Source organism: Melanerpes formicivorus, unplaced genomic scaffold (assembly GCF_026170545.1).
Source record: "Melanerpes formicivorus ecotype bairdi unplaced genomic scaffold, bMelFor1.0.p_v2 SCAF_2, whole genome shotgun sequence".
In the NCBI taxonomy this organism is placed as follows: Eukaryota; Metazoa; Chordata; class Aves; order Piciformes; family Picidae; genus Melanerpes; species Melanerpes formicivorus.
In genome coordinates this window covers 56,219,496-56,233,980 of record NW_027142354.1, presented here as the reverse complement: position 1 = coordinate 56,233,980, position 14,485 = coordinate 56,219,496, and the positions used below count along the sequence as shown (strand labels likewise).

General features: G+C 54.1%; 1 protein-coding gene across 1 annotated transcript in view; it reads right to left on the bottom strand.

The window, feature by feature from the left end:
* CSF1R (colony stimulating factor 1 receptor) overlaps positions 1-14,485 on the bottom strand; it is a 27,649-nt gene extending 13,164 nt beyond the window's left edge. The window contains exons 1-9 of the mRNA XM_068162375.1: positions 14,348-14,485; positions 7,941-8,186; positions 6,614-6,898; positions 5,776-5,912; positions 4,694-4,853; positions 3,667-3,856; positions 2,535-2,650; positions 1,429-1,549; positions 555-745 (exon numbers count right to left, since the gene is read on the bottom strand). Of these exons, the coding sequence (XP_068018476.1) occupies positions 555-745; positions 1,429-1,549; positions 2,535-2,650; positions 3,667-3,856; positions 4,694-4,853; positions 5,776-5,912; positions 6,614-6,898; positions 7,941-8,186; positions 14,348-14,396 (1,495 nt within the window). The 5' untranslated portion in view covers positions 14,397-14,485. The remainder of the gene's footprint in view (positions 1-554; positions 746-1,428; positions 1,550-2,534; positions 2,651-3,666; positions 3,857-4,693; positions 4,854-5,775; positions 5,913-6,613; positions 6,899-7,940; positions 8,187-14,347) is intronic.

The window sequence follows — 14,485 nt, the reverse complement described above, 5'->3', positions numbered from 1 at the left end:
AAAAGCCAAACAGAGCAGGCATGAGTAACACACTCCTGACTCCATTCCACCTTTGGGAACATTGCACCCAGCTGGTCACTTGGCTTTCCCCCATGTGCAACACAACCTCAGAGACACCCAAAGAGCTGCTGGGAACTGAGGGAAGTTCTTGATGCCAAACTCGAGGCTGCAATGGTTCCCCCACCCCCCAGTTTCCACACAAAGAGCACCAAGTGCAGGTCAGATTGAGTGAGTGAGGACCAAGATCTCTGCACCAAGAACAAACCCATCAAAAGTTGCAGTGGGCTGAGCAACAGCTTGGCTGTGCTGCTCCTGGAGCTAGGTCCTGCAGTTCTAAGGTGTTCATGGCACAGCTCAGCCTTGGCACCAGGCTATGCCCAGCCAACATCTCCCACATGTCTCTTAGAGGACAGCCAAAGCCTCCCACCTCCTGTGAGCACAGGGGTCTGGTGGAATCTACCCCACCTCTCTTGCAAGACAGTAGGGATGTGTGTACAGCAAGATGAGCCCCCACATGCTCCCCTGCTCTGCCAAGCTACCAGTTTGCTCCTTACTGGTGATGGTGAGTGAGTGAAACATGTCAGAAGCATTCCCCTCTTTGTTAATGGCCACGCAGCAGAAGGTGTAATTAGCACCCAGCTCCTGGAACGGGACAATGCTCTCCACCTCCACCTCCTGGAAGGGCAACATGTTTACCACCTGGGGACTTGAGTCATTCAGTACCAAGCTATAGTCCTTGTTGTACCTGCAGAGACATCAAGGAGAGAATGAAGGTTTCTTGGCAGCACAGTTGCCCAGAAGTGAGTTGGTGCCTGTGCCTGACCAGAAAGGAGACACAGGGAATTGGGGTTGCAGCTCAAGGAGATGTGTTACTTGCTGACCACTTAAAAGACCTCTCCCTGGATGTCAAATCTCTGTAGAGAAAGAGCCTTGGCTGCCCTTATGTGGCTGCAGCTGTGGCTGCAGCAGTGGCAGCAGTTGCCTCCTTGAATGGGGCTGGTACTGAGACACAGCAGTCCCTGTTCAGGCAGCTGCAGCTGCCTCCCATCGTGCTGTATCTTGCTGAGCTTGTGCTCTGCAGAGCCTCAGACCCGGGGAGGTCCCAGAAAGAGGACTAGGACCATCTAGGCTGTAGCTCTCCAGCAGCCTACATCAGAGCACTTCTCCAAAGGACTCACACCTTCCTTGGAAAAGCACGGGGAGAAGGTGAATCACAGGGGGCTGAACTCCAAGCTCAGAACAGAGCCTGTTCCCTCCCCCCAGACAATCCCCAGGAGCCTCCTTTGCCAGCACGGCAGCATCCCTGCTGCTGCTGCTGCTGAACAGGCTCTGTCTGCTGCTCCTCGGAAGCCCACACGGGGCTGCTCAGCAAACGGCAGCAGGGCAAGGGCAGGGCTGGGAGGGCTCATCCCCCCGGGCACTTCTCACCTGTCAGAGTGCAGAGGGCAGTGGTACCACTCAATGCGTGGGGCAGGGTAGCCGATGGCTGTGCACTGGAGGATGCTGGAGTCGTTGGCTGGCACCTTGATTTTGCAGACCCTCGGAGGATCTGTTGGGGAAGGCAGATAAGCAGGGAGGGCTTTAGCCAGAGAGAGAGAGAGCACATTCCCTGTGCTCTGGGTTGCTTCCCAGGTGTGCAGGTTACAGTTTGAAGGGGGAGCTTTAGCCTAGTTCCTGACTGCAAGGGCTGGAAAGACTGAAAGTGAACCAAAATTATTCCCATTGGGTACAAAAGAGAATCAATGCTAAGGGCTACATAAGTCATTGGATTGCTGATGGGGATGCAGTGGCAGAAGCAGCTCTCTCTCCTTTCTTCTGTTGCACAGAGCCACAGACTTCTGTTAAGGACACTCTGAGACTCTGTAATGCTGGCAGTTCTGCAATGCTGTAACCAAGGACTTCTGAGATCCTCTACTCTCTGCTTTTCTGGAACTCCATCATGGAGCAACAATGGGGTTCCTGCCCTGCAGGGGGTTACAATACCCTGGTATGGAGCAACAATGGGGTTCCTGCCCTACAGGGGGTTACAATACCCTGGTATGGAACAACAATGGGGTTCCTGCCCTACAGGGGGTTACAATACCCTGGTATGGAACAACAACGGGGTTCCTGCCCCACAGGGGGTTACAATACCCTGGTATGGAGCAACAATGGGGTTCCTGCCCTACAGGGGGTTACAATACCCTGGTATGGAGCAACAATGGGGTTCCTGCCCCACAGGGGGTTACAATACCCTGGTATGGAACAACAATGGGGTTCCTGCCCCACAGGGGCTTACAATACCCTGGTATGGAGCAACAATGGGGTTCCTGCCCTACAGGGGGTTACAATACCCTGGTATGGAGCAACAATGGGGTTCCTGCCCCACAGGGGGTTACAATACCCTGGTATGGAACAACAATGGGGTTCCTGCCCCACAGGGGGTTACAATACCCTGGTATGGAACAACAATGGGGTTCCTGCCCCACAGGGGCTTACAATACCCTGGCACCCCACCCTCCCTGCTGCCAGAACAGGCAGTGCCAAGCACTTACATTTCATAGAGACACTGAAGGTCAGTGAAGCATTGGTCTCATTGTTGAGGGCATAGAACGTGTAGAGGCCTCCCTCCCCGTCCTGCAGGCGGCTCAGGGAGAGCGTGGCGTTGTACCTGCCCACACAGAGAGAGCAGACACCATCAGGGACACCCTGCTGAGGGAACTCAAGCACTCACAGTCTTTGCTGCAGGAGGTGCAGCTGATTCCCAGGCCTGGGAGCAGGTGGATACTTCCCAGCAGTAATCCCAACCCTTGAGGGGAATTTGCTGCTTGCTTCTTCAAGGGACGCAGGCAGGGGCTGCTCTGTGTGACCCAAGTGCACAGCAGCTCTGAAGGGCCAGGGGTGGTGAATGCTCAGAAAGAAAGAAGAACTTAGTCCCTAAACTGTTGCTTTTGAAGGGCCAGAGGATGCTGGTCCTGCCCCTGACAGCTCCTTGCACTGTGTGGCCACTTCAAGTCATGGACCCTAGTGCTCAGTCCTCTCTGCCCCTCAGACCCCTTCACATGAAACAGTTTGCCCTAAAGCCATTGTGCTTGCTGAGGGCCACAGTTCCTCTTGTGGACCATTCTTAGTTTCTAAGAAAATGAAAGGGGAATTGCCAAAACTCCCCCAAAGGAAGGCTTCTCTCAGCCTGCTTTTGGCCTCAGGGGGCTGGAGGCTTGGGGAGGGCAAGGCTGTGCCCTCCATTAGCTCTTATCCATATAAAGATGCTTCTGGCTTCTCCTGACACAGGGCATACAGTGCCCACACACTCTCCAGGCCTCAGAGCATGGCACATGTCTGGGGAGCAGCAAGGGAGTCCAGGTGTTTGTCCTGTCCCTCCGCCCCTGCAATCTCTTCCTGCCAGGAGAGTGAGCAACCAGACCACGAATGTGCTAGTGACTCCCACAAGGTGTTCTAAAGAGAAAGCTGCCAAGCTAGGCAAGAGGTGGTGTCCTCTGACCTGATCAGCCCTGCTCACTCTGGTTTGCTAACAGCACTGAAAAGAGAAGACAGAGAGGCAGAGCAGTTCCCTTCTCCAGACCCAGAGGGTTTTCTACAGGCCAGCAGCGTGGGGGCTGCCTGTCTCCCAAGGCAAGCACTGCTGGAAACATGCCATGGCCAGTCTAGAAGGAAGAGAGCACCTACCAGTTGTTTCCAGAGATCATCTGGCCTTTGCAGGGGCTGTTGGCAGAGTTCCTCAAGGGGTTTGTGTGCTCCCAGCCCCAGTGGAGAAGTTTTGGGTAAGCCTCGATGTGGACCTGCAGCTTCAGACTCTCTCCCAAAGCAACCTCCTGGCTGGTGGCTTGCACTGGGGTCAGGAGCACATAACCTCTCTCTGCAGGATGGAGGAGAGCATGGCCATCAGCAGGCATGTCCAGAGACCTGAAACAAGCTCTTACCAGCTTCATGACCAGAGCACTGTTGGAGGGGGCAGCAGGAGGGAGTGAGGCATGACACAGATTATGTGACCAGAGGAGAGCTTTTTGATCGCTGCCTTGTCAGGGCAGCTTGGATTCCACTGCCTGAGGAGAGCTAGAAAAGCTCAGTGAACTCCCCTGGGGAAAGAGGTTCTACACTCTGTATCCTACTAAGTGATGAGGGTAAAGCTGTGTGTCCTAATGGCCCACAGCAGAAGTCCCTTAGCTAAACTCTTGGCTTCTCACTTGGAGAAGACTTGGACCAAGCCTTCCCTCCAAGCCAGGGTATGCAGCAGCTTCAGCAAGTCCCAGCCTACAAGCTGGGAGGATGCATTTTCCACCCAGCAAGTGCAGAATGGACTCAAATCCTCTCCTGTGGATCTGTTGCTGGAAGAGACAAGATCCATACTCCACACATGCTCTTTCCTGGTCTTCAGCATAACCTTGCCCTATTCTTTTGGTTGGTTGGTTTTGTTCCAAAGCTGTTTCTAAACACAGAGAGACTGAGAAGAGCTCTCTGGTTCTTCATCCAGCATTAACAAATAAAATCAAATCAAAGAGACAAGCCCTCCTGCTCCTCAAGCAAGTGAAGGAAGCAGCAGTTCCTTTTCCAGCAGCTCCACAGCTCTCATGGGACCCTTCAGGATGATGTTCCCCACGACAGAACCAAGAAGGGATGGAGGCAGAAGCAGCAGACTCTGCAGGCTAGGTGTGATTCAGGCCACAGCTGCCTGCTCTTTGGGGGAGGCACTTACCTACTACCTGCAGCGTTGTTGAGGCATTCCTGAAGCCCCCAGAGTTGTTGGCTACACAAATGTACCTCCCACTGTCCTCCATGGTCACTGCTGGAACCAGCAGGGTGTCATTGATGAAGTATTTGTCAAGGTCAGAGCTAGGATTTGTCAACCTGCTGACCTGTCAGGCAAGGAGGGAACATCAGGGCACGTTCTGGGAAGAGCAGAGGCTGGAACTAGAATCTTTATGGCAAATACACTCCCTCCCTCTGGGCTGCTGAGCTTTGTCATGACAGAGCCCCTGTCACTGCAAATCATCTGGGTGAAGACCACGGGGCTCTTAGTAAAGCTGCAGGGCAGATGTCCCACAGCAGCCTGGGTTATAGCTGTTGTCAGCCTTCTGACTGCAGGCTGGCCCTGCCCTGTGGCACCCAAACGTGCTTTGTGCTATCTTGCCTCCTTAAAAAAGGCATCAGATGCAACAAGGACTTCTAGCAAACCTTATCTAACCTCAACAAGGAGGAACTTCTTTGCTGTGAGCGTCACAGAGCGCTGCAACAGGCTCCCCAGAGAGGTTGTGGAGCCTCCCTCTCTGCAGACCTTCAAGCCCCATCTGGATGCATTCCTGTGTGACCTGTGCTGGATTCTATGGTCCTGCTCTGGCAGGAGGGGTTGGACTTGATCTTTAGAGGTCCCTTCCAACCCCTAACATCCTGTGATCTGGCAGTTAACAGTCAGCACAGCAGAGGTTTGGAAATGCATTCCCTTCCTTCACCCAGATCTTTGTGCCCTGAACATGTTTGCTGCTTTCTAAGCCCTGTCAGAGCTAGGTGGAGACACCTTGCTTTGGTAGGTCCTGTGCCTCGTGCTCAATGAGCTTTCCTTCTCTCCTGCAGCAAGATCCTGACAACAGGAGGGTGTTTCTTAATCCTGTGTGCCCCTGAGGAGAGGATGGCCACACTCAGAGGTCTACAGCTCGTCTGGGCAGCTGCTTTGGTTGGGGCAGTTCAAGGCTTTTCTGCAGGTGACTTGGGCCTGGGCAGTTCTTACCACCCTATGCCTCCCACTTTCCAGAGAAGCCCCCTTGAAGCTGCACAACTTACATTCTTTGCTGCTGTCACCCATCTGATGTCATACTTGTGGGAAGGAGCAATTACTCTGCAGGTGACTTGGAAAGGTTCACCCACAATCCTCACGTGGTCAATGGGGTCCATCATCACTGACACAGGCTTCTCAGGCCCTACACAAAGGCAAGCAGGGAAAGATGCAATGTCAGCTGGCCCAGGGACTCTCTGCACTTTGGAGACTGCCCAAGGCCTGGCTACCTTCTCCTTTCCATCCTCTGCAGTCTCTTTACCCCTGGCCTTCTCCTTTCCTAGGGACCATCACTCCTTTCTGTGCACACATCTATGGGAAGCAGGAGAGGTCAAGGGGACCGCAGCAGCCAGCACCGCTGGAAGGGGAACCTTCTGCCAAGCACCAAGCACCAGGGCATGAGGACTTGCAGAGCATTAGGGAGACAGCTGGACTTTTTCCTGTGTTCTGTGCCAGTGCCTGCAAAAGGTCTGAACACTGCTGAGTCTGTGGAGACCCACCCAAAAGAGTCAATTAGCCAGAAGCTGATGCTTGCCCAGGGAGGTGCTGGAAGCCTCACCCCTGGAGGTTTTTAAGGCCAGGCTGGATGTGGCTCTGGGCAACCTGCTGTAGTGTGAGGTGTCCCTGCCCATGGCAGGAGGGTTGGAACTGGATGATCCTTGAGGTCCCTTCCAACCCTGACAATTCTGTGATGCTGTGAACTTTCCCTCTATTGAATGTGCTTCAAAGATTGCAAGTTCAGAAGATCTCTCCTGCCAGCAGTGAGGAGCTTTTCTGTAGCTATCTGCTGTGGCCAGCTTAGCTATTGCCATCTCCACCAGGACAGCAGCAGCCCCAGTCTTTTACCTTCTTGAATGATGAGTCTAATTCTTGGTGACCTCTGTGTCTTTCCATTGATGACTGCTTGGCATCTGTAATGGCCTTTCTGCTGGCTTTGCACGTTGTGCAGTGTTATTCCTTTCTCAGCACTGAAAGAATAGTTGGTCCCAGGTGAGAGCGGAGAGTTGTCATCCCTTATCAGAGTCACACTGGAGCCATACTCAGGAGCTGTGATGAGGCAGGGGAGCTCAGCATCACCACCCCTGGTCGCCACGATCCAGTAGGAGGAGGTGTACCACACGTTGTTGGGATCTGTGGAGCAGCCAAAGCAGGCCAGAGAAAGGGATCAGGAAATGCTTCAGAGCTGAGAAGCACAAAGGCAAGTCTGCAGCATTGCTGCCCACTGGGAGCTGGCTGCTGGACCAGCTCTGCTCAGTGCTCAGCTCTGATTCAGCTTCCCAAAACTCACACAAGCCCAATGCCAGCAGAGGTGTTTGGGGAGATCACAGCAATCAGCTCACAGCTCTACACAGGCAGAAAGACTGAGCAGGGTGCTTGCCCCTGGTTAAACTTTGAGCCATGCTGTTCATTTGAGTTCTCAGACTTGCAGCTTCCCTGCCCAGGAAGCTACAAGGGAAGGGCTACGAGGGGAGGGCTACGAGGGGAGGGCTACGAGGGGAGGGCTACGAGGGGAGGGCTACGAGGGGAGGGCTGAGCTCAGCTGGCAGAGCTACTACAGCACAACTTCTTCTGGGGTAAAAGAATGGTTGGGGTTCAGGTCTTGTGAGGATTGATTCATGGGACCCTCCCCCATATTTGGGGTACTGGCAGCACTGTTCTCTGATCTCCAGACCTCACTGCTCATTTCAACACCCAACAGTCCTTCATCCCTACTATTTCCAGGAAGGGAAGCCAAGAGGGAGAGGTCCAGGCCAGGTTAGGTAGGTGCCCTATACTGTACCCCAGTGCTTCAACCATGGGCCCCATTTTACATGGCCTTCCATGGCTGTGGGTGAGCCACTGCACCACCTTCTGGGGCACCACCACCATAGAATCACAGAATGAACCAGGTTGGAAAAGACCTTCGAGATCATCAAGTCCAACCTATCACCCAACACCATCTGATCAACTCAACCATGGCACTGAGTGCCTCATCCAGGCTGGTTTTAAAATAAAATAGAATAGAATAGAATAGAATAGAATAGAATAGAATAGAATAGAATAGAATAGACCAGACCAGGCTGGAAGAGACCTTCAAGATCACCATGGCGAAAGAGAGGAGCTGTGTGCAATGGCCTTGCTCCCTAGGAGGAGGTTGTTCTGTCACAGAGATGGGAAGGGGGAAGGTGGTTACCTCTCACAAACAGGTGCACAGCTGCAATGCCCTTGTCACTGCTGTTGACATAAGCACACATATAGGTGCCAGTGTCCCTGTAGGTGGCCTTAGGGATGCTGAGTGTGCTGCTGGTGTGGTTGCTGAATGCACCCCTTCGGTTCTTCCATTCGACTTCAGACTCTCCTGAGCAGTGCAAGCTGACTGGCTCACCTGCATTGACAACCAGAGCAGGGAGCTCAGGGCTGATCACTGGGGATGCTGAGCCTGCAAAGGAAAGGGAAAGAGTCAGGCTGCAAAAATATTCCCTAGAGATGCTCTGCTGGAGCTCACACTGCTGAGCAATGAAGTAAATCAGCATCAGCAAGAGGCTGGGCTGGGGCTTCAGACTGGATTTTTGGCTCACACCACTCCAGCCATTCTCCATCCCAGCAGACTCAGATAGAATAATTTCAGTTGGGAAAGATGCTTGAGAGCATTGAGCCCAGCTGTTAACTCAGCCCTGCCAAGCCCACCACTGAACCATGTCCTGAAGCAGCACATCCACATCTCTTTCAAACACTAGTTACAGAATCACAGAATTAACCAGGTTGGAAAAGACCTTCAGGATCATTCAGTCCAACCCATCACCCAACACCAACTGATCAACTAAACCATGGCACCAAGCACCCCTGCTTGGTGCCATGGTTTAGTTGATCAGTTGGTGTTGGGTGATTGATCCAGTCTCTTTTTAAACACCTCCAGTGATGGTGACTCCACCACCTCCCTGGGCAGCACATTCCCATGGCCAATCTCTCTGTCTGGGAAGAATTTCTTCCTAACACCCAGCCTAAACTGCAAAATTGTTTTAGAATCACAGAATTGTTGGGGTTGGAAGGGACCTCAAGGATTATTCACTTCCAACTGCCCTGCCATGGCCAGGGACACCTCACACTACATCAGGTTGATCAGAGCCACATCCAGCCTAGCTTTAAAACCTCCCAGGGGTAAGGCTTCCATCCCCTCCCTGGGCAACCTGTGCCAATGTCTCACCACCCTCATGGGGAAGAGCTTCTTCCTAACATCCAATCTGGATCTACCCATCTCTATTTTTTTCCCACTCCCCCTTATCCTATCATTACCTGACACACTCAATGTCCCTCACCTGCCCACTTTTCCCCCTCAAACCCACAGCACCTGGGCTCTGTTGGAGTCTCCTCCCACCCCAGGTGTAGCCACTTGGCCTCCCCACCCACTCCCCTATTTAATCCCCCCCAGGAAGGGCAGAAGCCCTAAGCTGAGCCCATCTGGGCTGAGGATCCTCCTCTCATCGCTGGTGAGTGCCCCTGGTGCACACTGGGTGATGGTGGTGGTGACTACAAAGGCCGGGGGGCCTGGTGGCCCCCCGGTTGTTAGGGCTATGATTGATGACTCCTCCAGAATCACCACAGGGTGCTGGCTGGGCCTCCTTACTGAGCTGAGCTCCTCTGGGTGGTACCTTGGCTGGTGAGGGTCTTGCCCCTGGCTCTGGGCTGGGTGCAGGAGTGGTGGTGGTGGAGCAGGAGCTGTTTAGTCATATGAAAGGATGCTAATTGCACTGCTTTTACCTGGAGCCCCCTGAGTGTGCTCTCATCATTCAATAAACCTCTGCTCTTGTGCCTCATTGACAGACCATTTTGTCCCCCTCACTGCTTCTCTTCAGAAATAAGGAAGGAAAGGAGGAGAGAAAGCCTGTCCCAGGGCTTTACAACCCTTCTGTGAAGAAACTGTTCCTAACATCCAGCCTTCACCCCTCCTGGCACAACTTCAGCTCATTGCCTCTTGTCCTGTCCTGGTGCTTGCTATTTCATAGAATCAACCAGGTTGGAAGATCACCCAGCCCAGCCTATCACCCAGCCCTATCCAACCAACCAGGCCATGGCACCCAGTGCCTCACCCAGGCTTTTCTTGAAGACCTGCAGGATTCCAGCACATCCCAATGGCAAATCACCCTCTCTGAGAAGAACTTCTTCCTAACATCCAGCCTGAACCTCCTCTGGCACAGCTTGAGACTGTGTCCTCTTGTTCTGGTGCTGGTTGCCTGGGAGCAGAGACCAACCCCCTCCTGGCTACAACCACCCCTCTGGTGCTGCTACCAGGCTGGACTTCTGATGCCATCCACTTTGGAGATGGCTTCTCTGCTGGCTGAACAAGGGGGAGCCAGGGTCCCACTCCAGCCCCTTAGTGTCAGAGGGAAACATTTCTTTTCCCCCTGTCCTGCCACATCAGCAAGTTCTTTGAGTCACCACCTATATTTAGGGTGGGGGAAGTGAGAAATGAATCAGTGCTGTGGGGTGAGGGAAGAAGTGGTGCCCCCACCCCCACCCCAGGCCTTTGGGGAGGACAGGAAACACATTGCAAAGGGCTATCTGTGCTGAGGGGCTCTGCACCCCCTCTCTCCAGCCCCTATCCAGGGCTATTTTCCCACTTCTGCTTTCCTTCCTGGCTGCTAACCCATCCCCACCTCTTAAAGGGACACACACCAGGTTCAAACCAACGCAAAATGCAGCTCCCAGTTTATCAATTGGTTGCTCTGGGGAGGTCACTTGAGGCAGTGCTTCTCCAGGGGGGGTGGCAGCAGCAGAGACAAAAGCAGGCTTTGGTCTTGGGATGCCTCAAACTCTGCAGCAGACTGCTCTGGGCTCCCAGGAGCCCTTCAGCTGAAGGGTTTGTTGCCCAAATGAACATGGGAGAGGTGGCAGAGGGCAAGGCAGCCTCGAGTGGCACCATTAGTCCAGCTGCCCTGGCATGCCCTTCATGGGCAAGGGAAGCAGTGAGCAGGTGTTGCAGCCCTGCTCTGCAGGGAGGAGAAAGGAGAAGGCTGCTTGTGGTCATGGGGGGCAAAGACATTTCACAGCAAATCTGCTGCCAGGCGCTGCCTTGGGCACAGTCCCTGTAACAGGCAGTAGAGGCAGCACAGTAGAGAAGTGCCCATCCTCACCCAGCCCTGCTCACAGCTCCCTTGGTGAGCAAGACTGTGTTTGAAGCACCAGTGTGTCCTGTGCCACCAGCTGTGCTCAGGGCTGTAATGCCAGAGCTCACCCCAAGAGCATCATTTAAGCAGTCTTGGGCTGATGCCTCCCTCCCTCCCATGATGGGTAGGGACTCAAGGCCCTGGAGGGCATCACTGGTGTGTGGCAGCCATGCAGATGCCCAGGGGAAACCCAAACCAGGCTTGCTTCAAACTCAGTGGCCCTGGGGGGGAATGAAGCAGAGGACAGGGAGCTTTGGAGCATGGAGTGTTTGGCACTTTATCTCCCTGGGGTTTGGGTTGTGTTGGTTTGGTTTTAGTGATGCTTTTATCTTTCTGTGGAAAGAGGAAAAGCTTCATTTATTCCCAGGAGAGAGGAAAAACATATCCCAGAGGCCTGTGCAAAGCCACACTTTCCACATATCAGTGGTGGGACCTCCTTCCCTTCCTGCTAAGCTGGCTTTGCTAGCAGGCCCTGACACTTCTGTTTCTTTTACCCTCTGTTACTGGACACTTTTGCCTCACCTGCTCCTTGCTTTAGCCATCCCTCCACACACAAGGCTTCAGCACCAAGCTCTTCAGCTCAGACAGGCTCAGGAAAGGACCATGCTGCAACTGGTCCTTAGTTTGGCCCCAGCAGGAGGACAAGACAAGAGTGATGTCCCTCTCTTTTTGTCATCATCCTCCAGTCAGTCCTGAGGTGTTCTGACCAGAGAAGGCTCAGGGTAGGTGCTCTCCATAACAGGAGGTTCCACCTCACCATGGAGGAACTTCTTCACCGTGAAGGTCACAGAGCACTGGAACAGGCTGCCCAGAGGGGTTGTGCAGCCTCCTTCTCTGGGAGACTTTCAAGACCCATCTGGATGTGTTCCTGTGTGACCTGTGCTAGATTCTATGGTCCTGCTCTGGCAGGAGGCTTGGACTTGATGATCTCTGAAGGTCCCTTCCAACCCCTAACATCCTGTGAGCCTGTGAACAGTGAAGCAGCAGCCAGCAGCCTTCAGGCTGTCACTGGAGGCTCCTATCAGTGGCAGAACTGCTGTACAAGTGGAGTGAGGAGAGAAGACAGACACTACATGCAGGACAGTGCCAGGTGAAGGCCACCCAAGCATCCACTCCTTCATGTGTGCTCAGGGATGAGTCAGACCAGCAGGTCCTGCTCCAGAATAGGGAAGCAGGGCTGCTGGAGGAGGCTTTCTCCCTGCTGACCAGCATGCAATCTTGCATGAAGCCCGAGGATGCCTCTCCACTGCTCTCCAGCAGCTTCCTCAGCAGTGCCAGTAACTGCTGGCCAAAGGTTTAACCACACTTGGATTGTGTAACCATGACCTCTAGTTGCAGCTGCAGATTCTGTCCCTGCCTCTCCCATGCCAGCCAAAACATTGCTTTCCCTCTGCTAATGGCTTAGAGATGGTGAGGGAGAAGGGAAGTCTGGCAAGACAGAGAAGCTTGAGAACCTTGCCACAGAAGCCAGTCCTCAGCACCTTGGCTTGTCCCTGGAGGGTAACCAGGCTAAGGTCTGAGTGAGTCCCACATCTGGCCCAGGCTCCCATTGCTCCCCCAGCAAGGATGGGAGGGAAAAAGCTTTTGAGGACACCTTCCCCAGAGTGACCTACAATATCTGGGGCTGGGGGGGGAAAGGGTGCTCATCACATCTCTGCTTGGGGCTTCTCTGTCAGTGGTTTAGATTAAGCTGAAAGGGAAAAAAACAACCCAGACCACAAAAACAAGCAGCCAAAAAAGCCCCACAAGCCCTCCCCAAACCCCAACAACAAACCCAGGAAGACCTCTCCAGAGGGCCAAGAACAGATGTGAGCTCATCAGGCATCAAATCCACCCTGTCCTTGTTCCAGAGCTGGGAGTTGAGGCCCTGGCTCAGGTCACAGTGGTGATACCACACCAGCCCTGCCTATCCAGGAGGTAGAAGGAACTCAAGCTCTGGCTCCAGCTTTGGACATCCTTGGCTTGCTGCAAGGTGAACTGCATTGCCTGGTGCCTCAGGGAGCTTTTGGGGAGGTCTTGACATGCTCTCTCACATACCTACCTCAGCTCTGCTCTGTTCCTATTATCTTAAAAGAGAATAAGTTCAAATAAAATCAGGAATTCAGCTCCCTGCAGCCTTTACAACCCAACCCCAGCACGGGAGCCCTGGGAGAAGCCTGTTCGTGTTAAAGCCATGGCTTGAAGTGGGGCACCATGCACTGCACCAGCAGGAGGGATGCAGAGCTCCTGGGGTGAAAATACCACCAGAGCAGTGGCTCAGGGGCTACAGCACCTCCCTGGCACAGGCTGAAGGCTTCATCCTCCCAGACTGCCCTCACCCAGGGGGCACTTCAGAGCAGAGCCTCTCTGGGGGGGAAGGAAGCTCAACAGGAAAGTGAGGGAAAGCACCACACAGGATCTGAGAGGCTGCCAGCTCTGAAGGCACCAGATTAACTCTAGTGGTTTCTGTCTGTTTGGTTACAAACCTCAGCACAGGCTGAGGGACACTCTCCCGAGGCTGACATGCTATCAGCTCTTGGCCATCTCCCCAGCCTCAAGAGCCAGGGGTAGCCACCTTTCCTTTCTTGGCTGCTTGAGCTCTGTTTCCATCACACCCTGGCTCTGGAGTCATGCTGTGCATGCCAGCACCACCAGAACACAGCCACCCTCAGACATCCCCAGCCAGACATGAGGTGCATTGGAAGGAGCTGGTGCAGATGACCTTCTTGACTCTCACCTGCAGGCCAAGCATCTCCAGCTCTTGCCCCTTGGGGCAAAGCACTATTTCAGGACTTGCTTCCCTCAGGACTCACTTTCTGCTGAACCTCTCTTTCCTCCCAACTTCTGCTCATATCCAACCAGCAGCAAGCTTCCCTTTCCCATCTCTCCACTTTCTGAGACTCTCTTTATGCTGTGTGCACCTTTCTGTGCCCCCTGCTCTTGCCCCAGCAGTGCTGCAGGCAACCAGGAGCAAGCCCTCGGCACAGCCACGCTCCAGGGCCAGCAGAGAGTAGGAACCAAGCCTCTTTCCACCACTGCCCTCCCTCTGCAGCGATGGGCAGTTCTGGATGCTCTTCAGGAAGCTGCTCCAGCCAAGTCTGCATTAAATGTCAAAGTGGTGACTCTTCCCTGCTGTGCCAAGGAGCAGACAGCTTCTCCTGCCCACAGCAGCGGTGGCTGCCTCATGAAGCAGTCTCCAGAGGCAGGGACAGTCCCAGCCCACAGCAGGCTTTTGGCAGACACAAGTGAGAGCTCAGCTTCACTTTCTGTTGCTGGGAGCCAAGTGTCCCTTAGTCCAGCTCCAGCATTTCCCCAGCCCCGCCAAGGCTGTCACTCCCTAGATGAGGAGGGATGGAGCAGCCACATCAAACACCCAGGAAACCCTCCCGACACCCCAAAACGCCCCTGGGGTGGCATGAAGCCACACTGTAGGGCTCTGGGGAGCTGGGGGACCTACCGTGCCAGGCGGCAGCCGTGGTGAGCAGCAGGAGCAGAGCAGGACCCATGTCCCCAGGAGGCAGGGAGCCGCCAGCGCGGAGCGGGGGCGCAGCTGAAGCAGGATCCCTCGCAGCGGCGCCTGCCGCCTCTCCTGCTG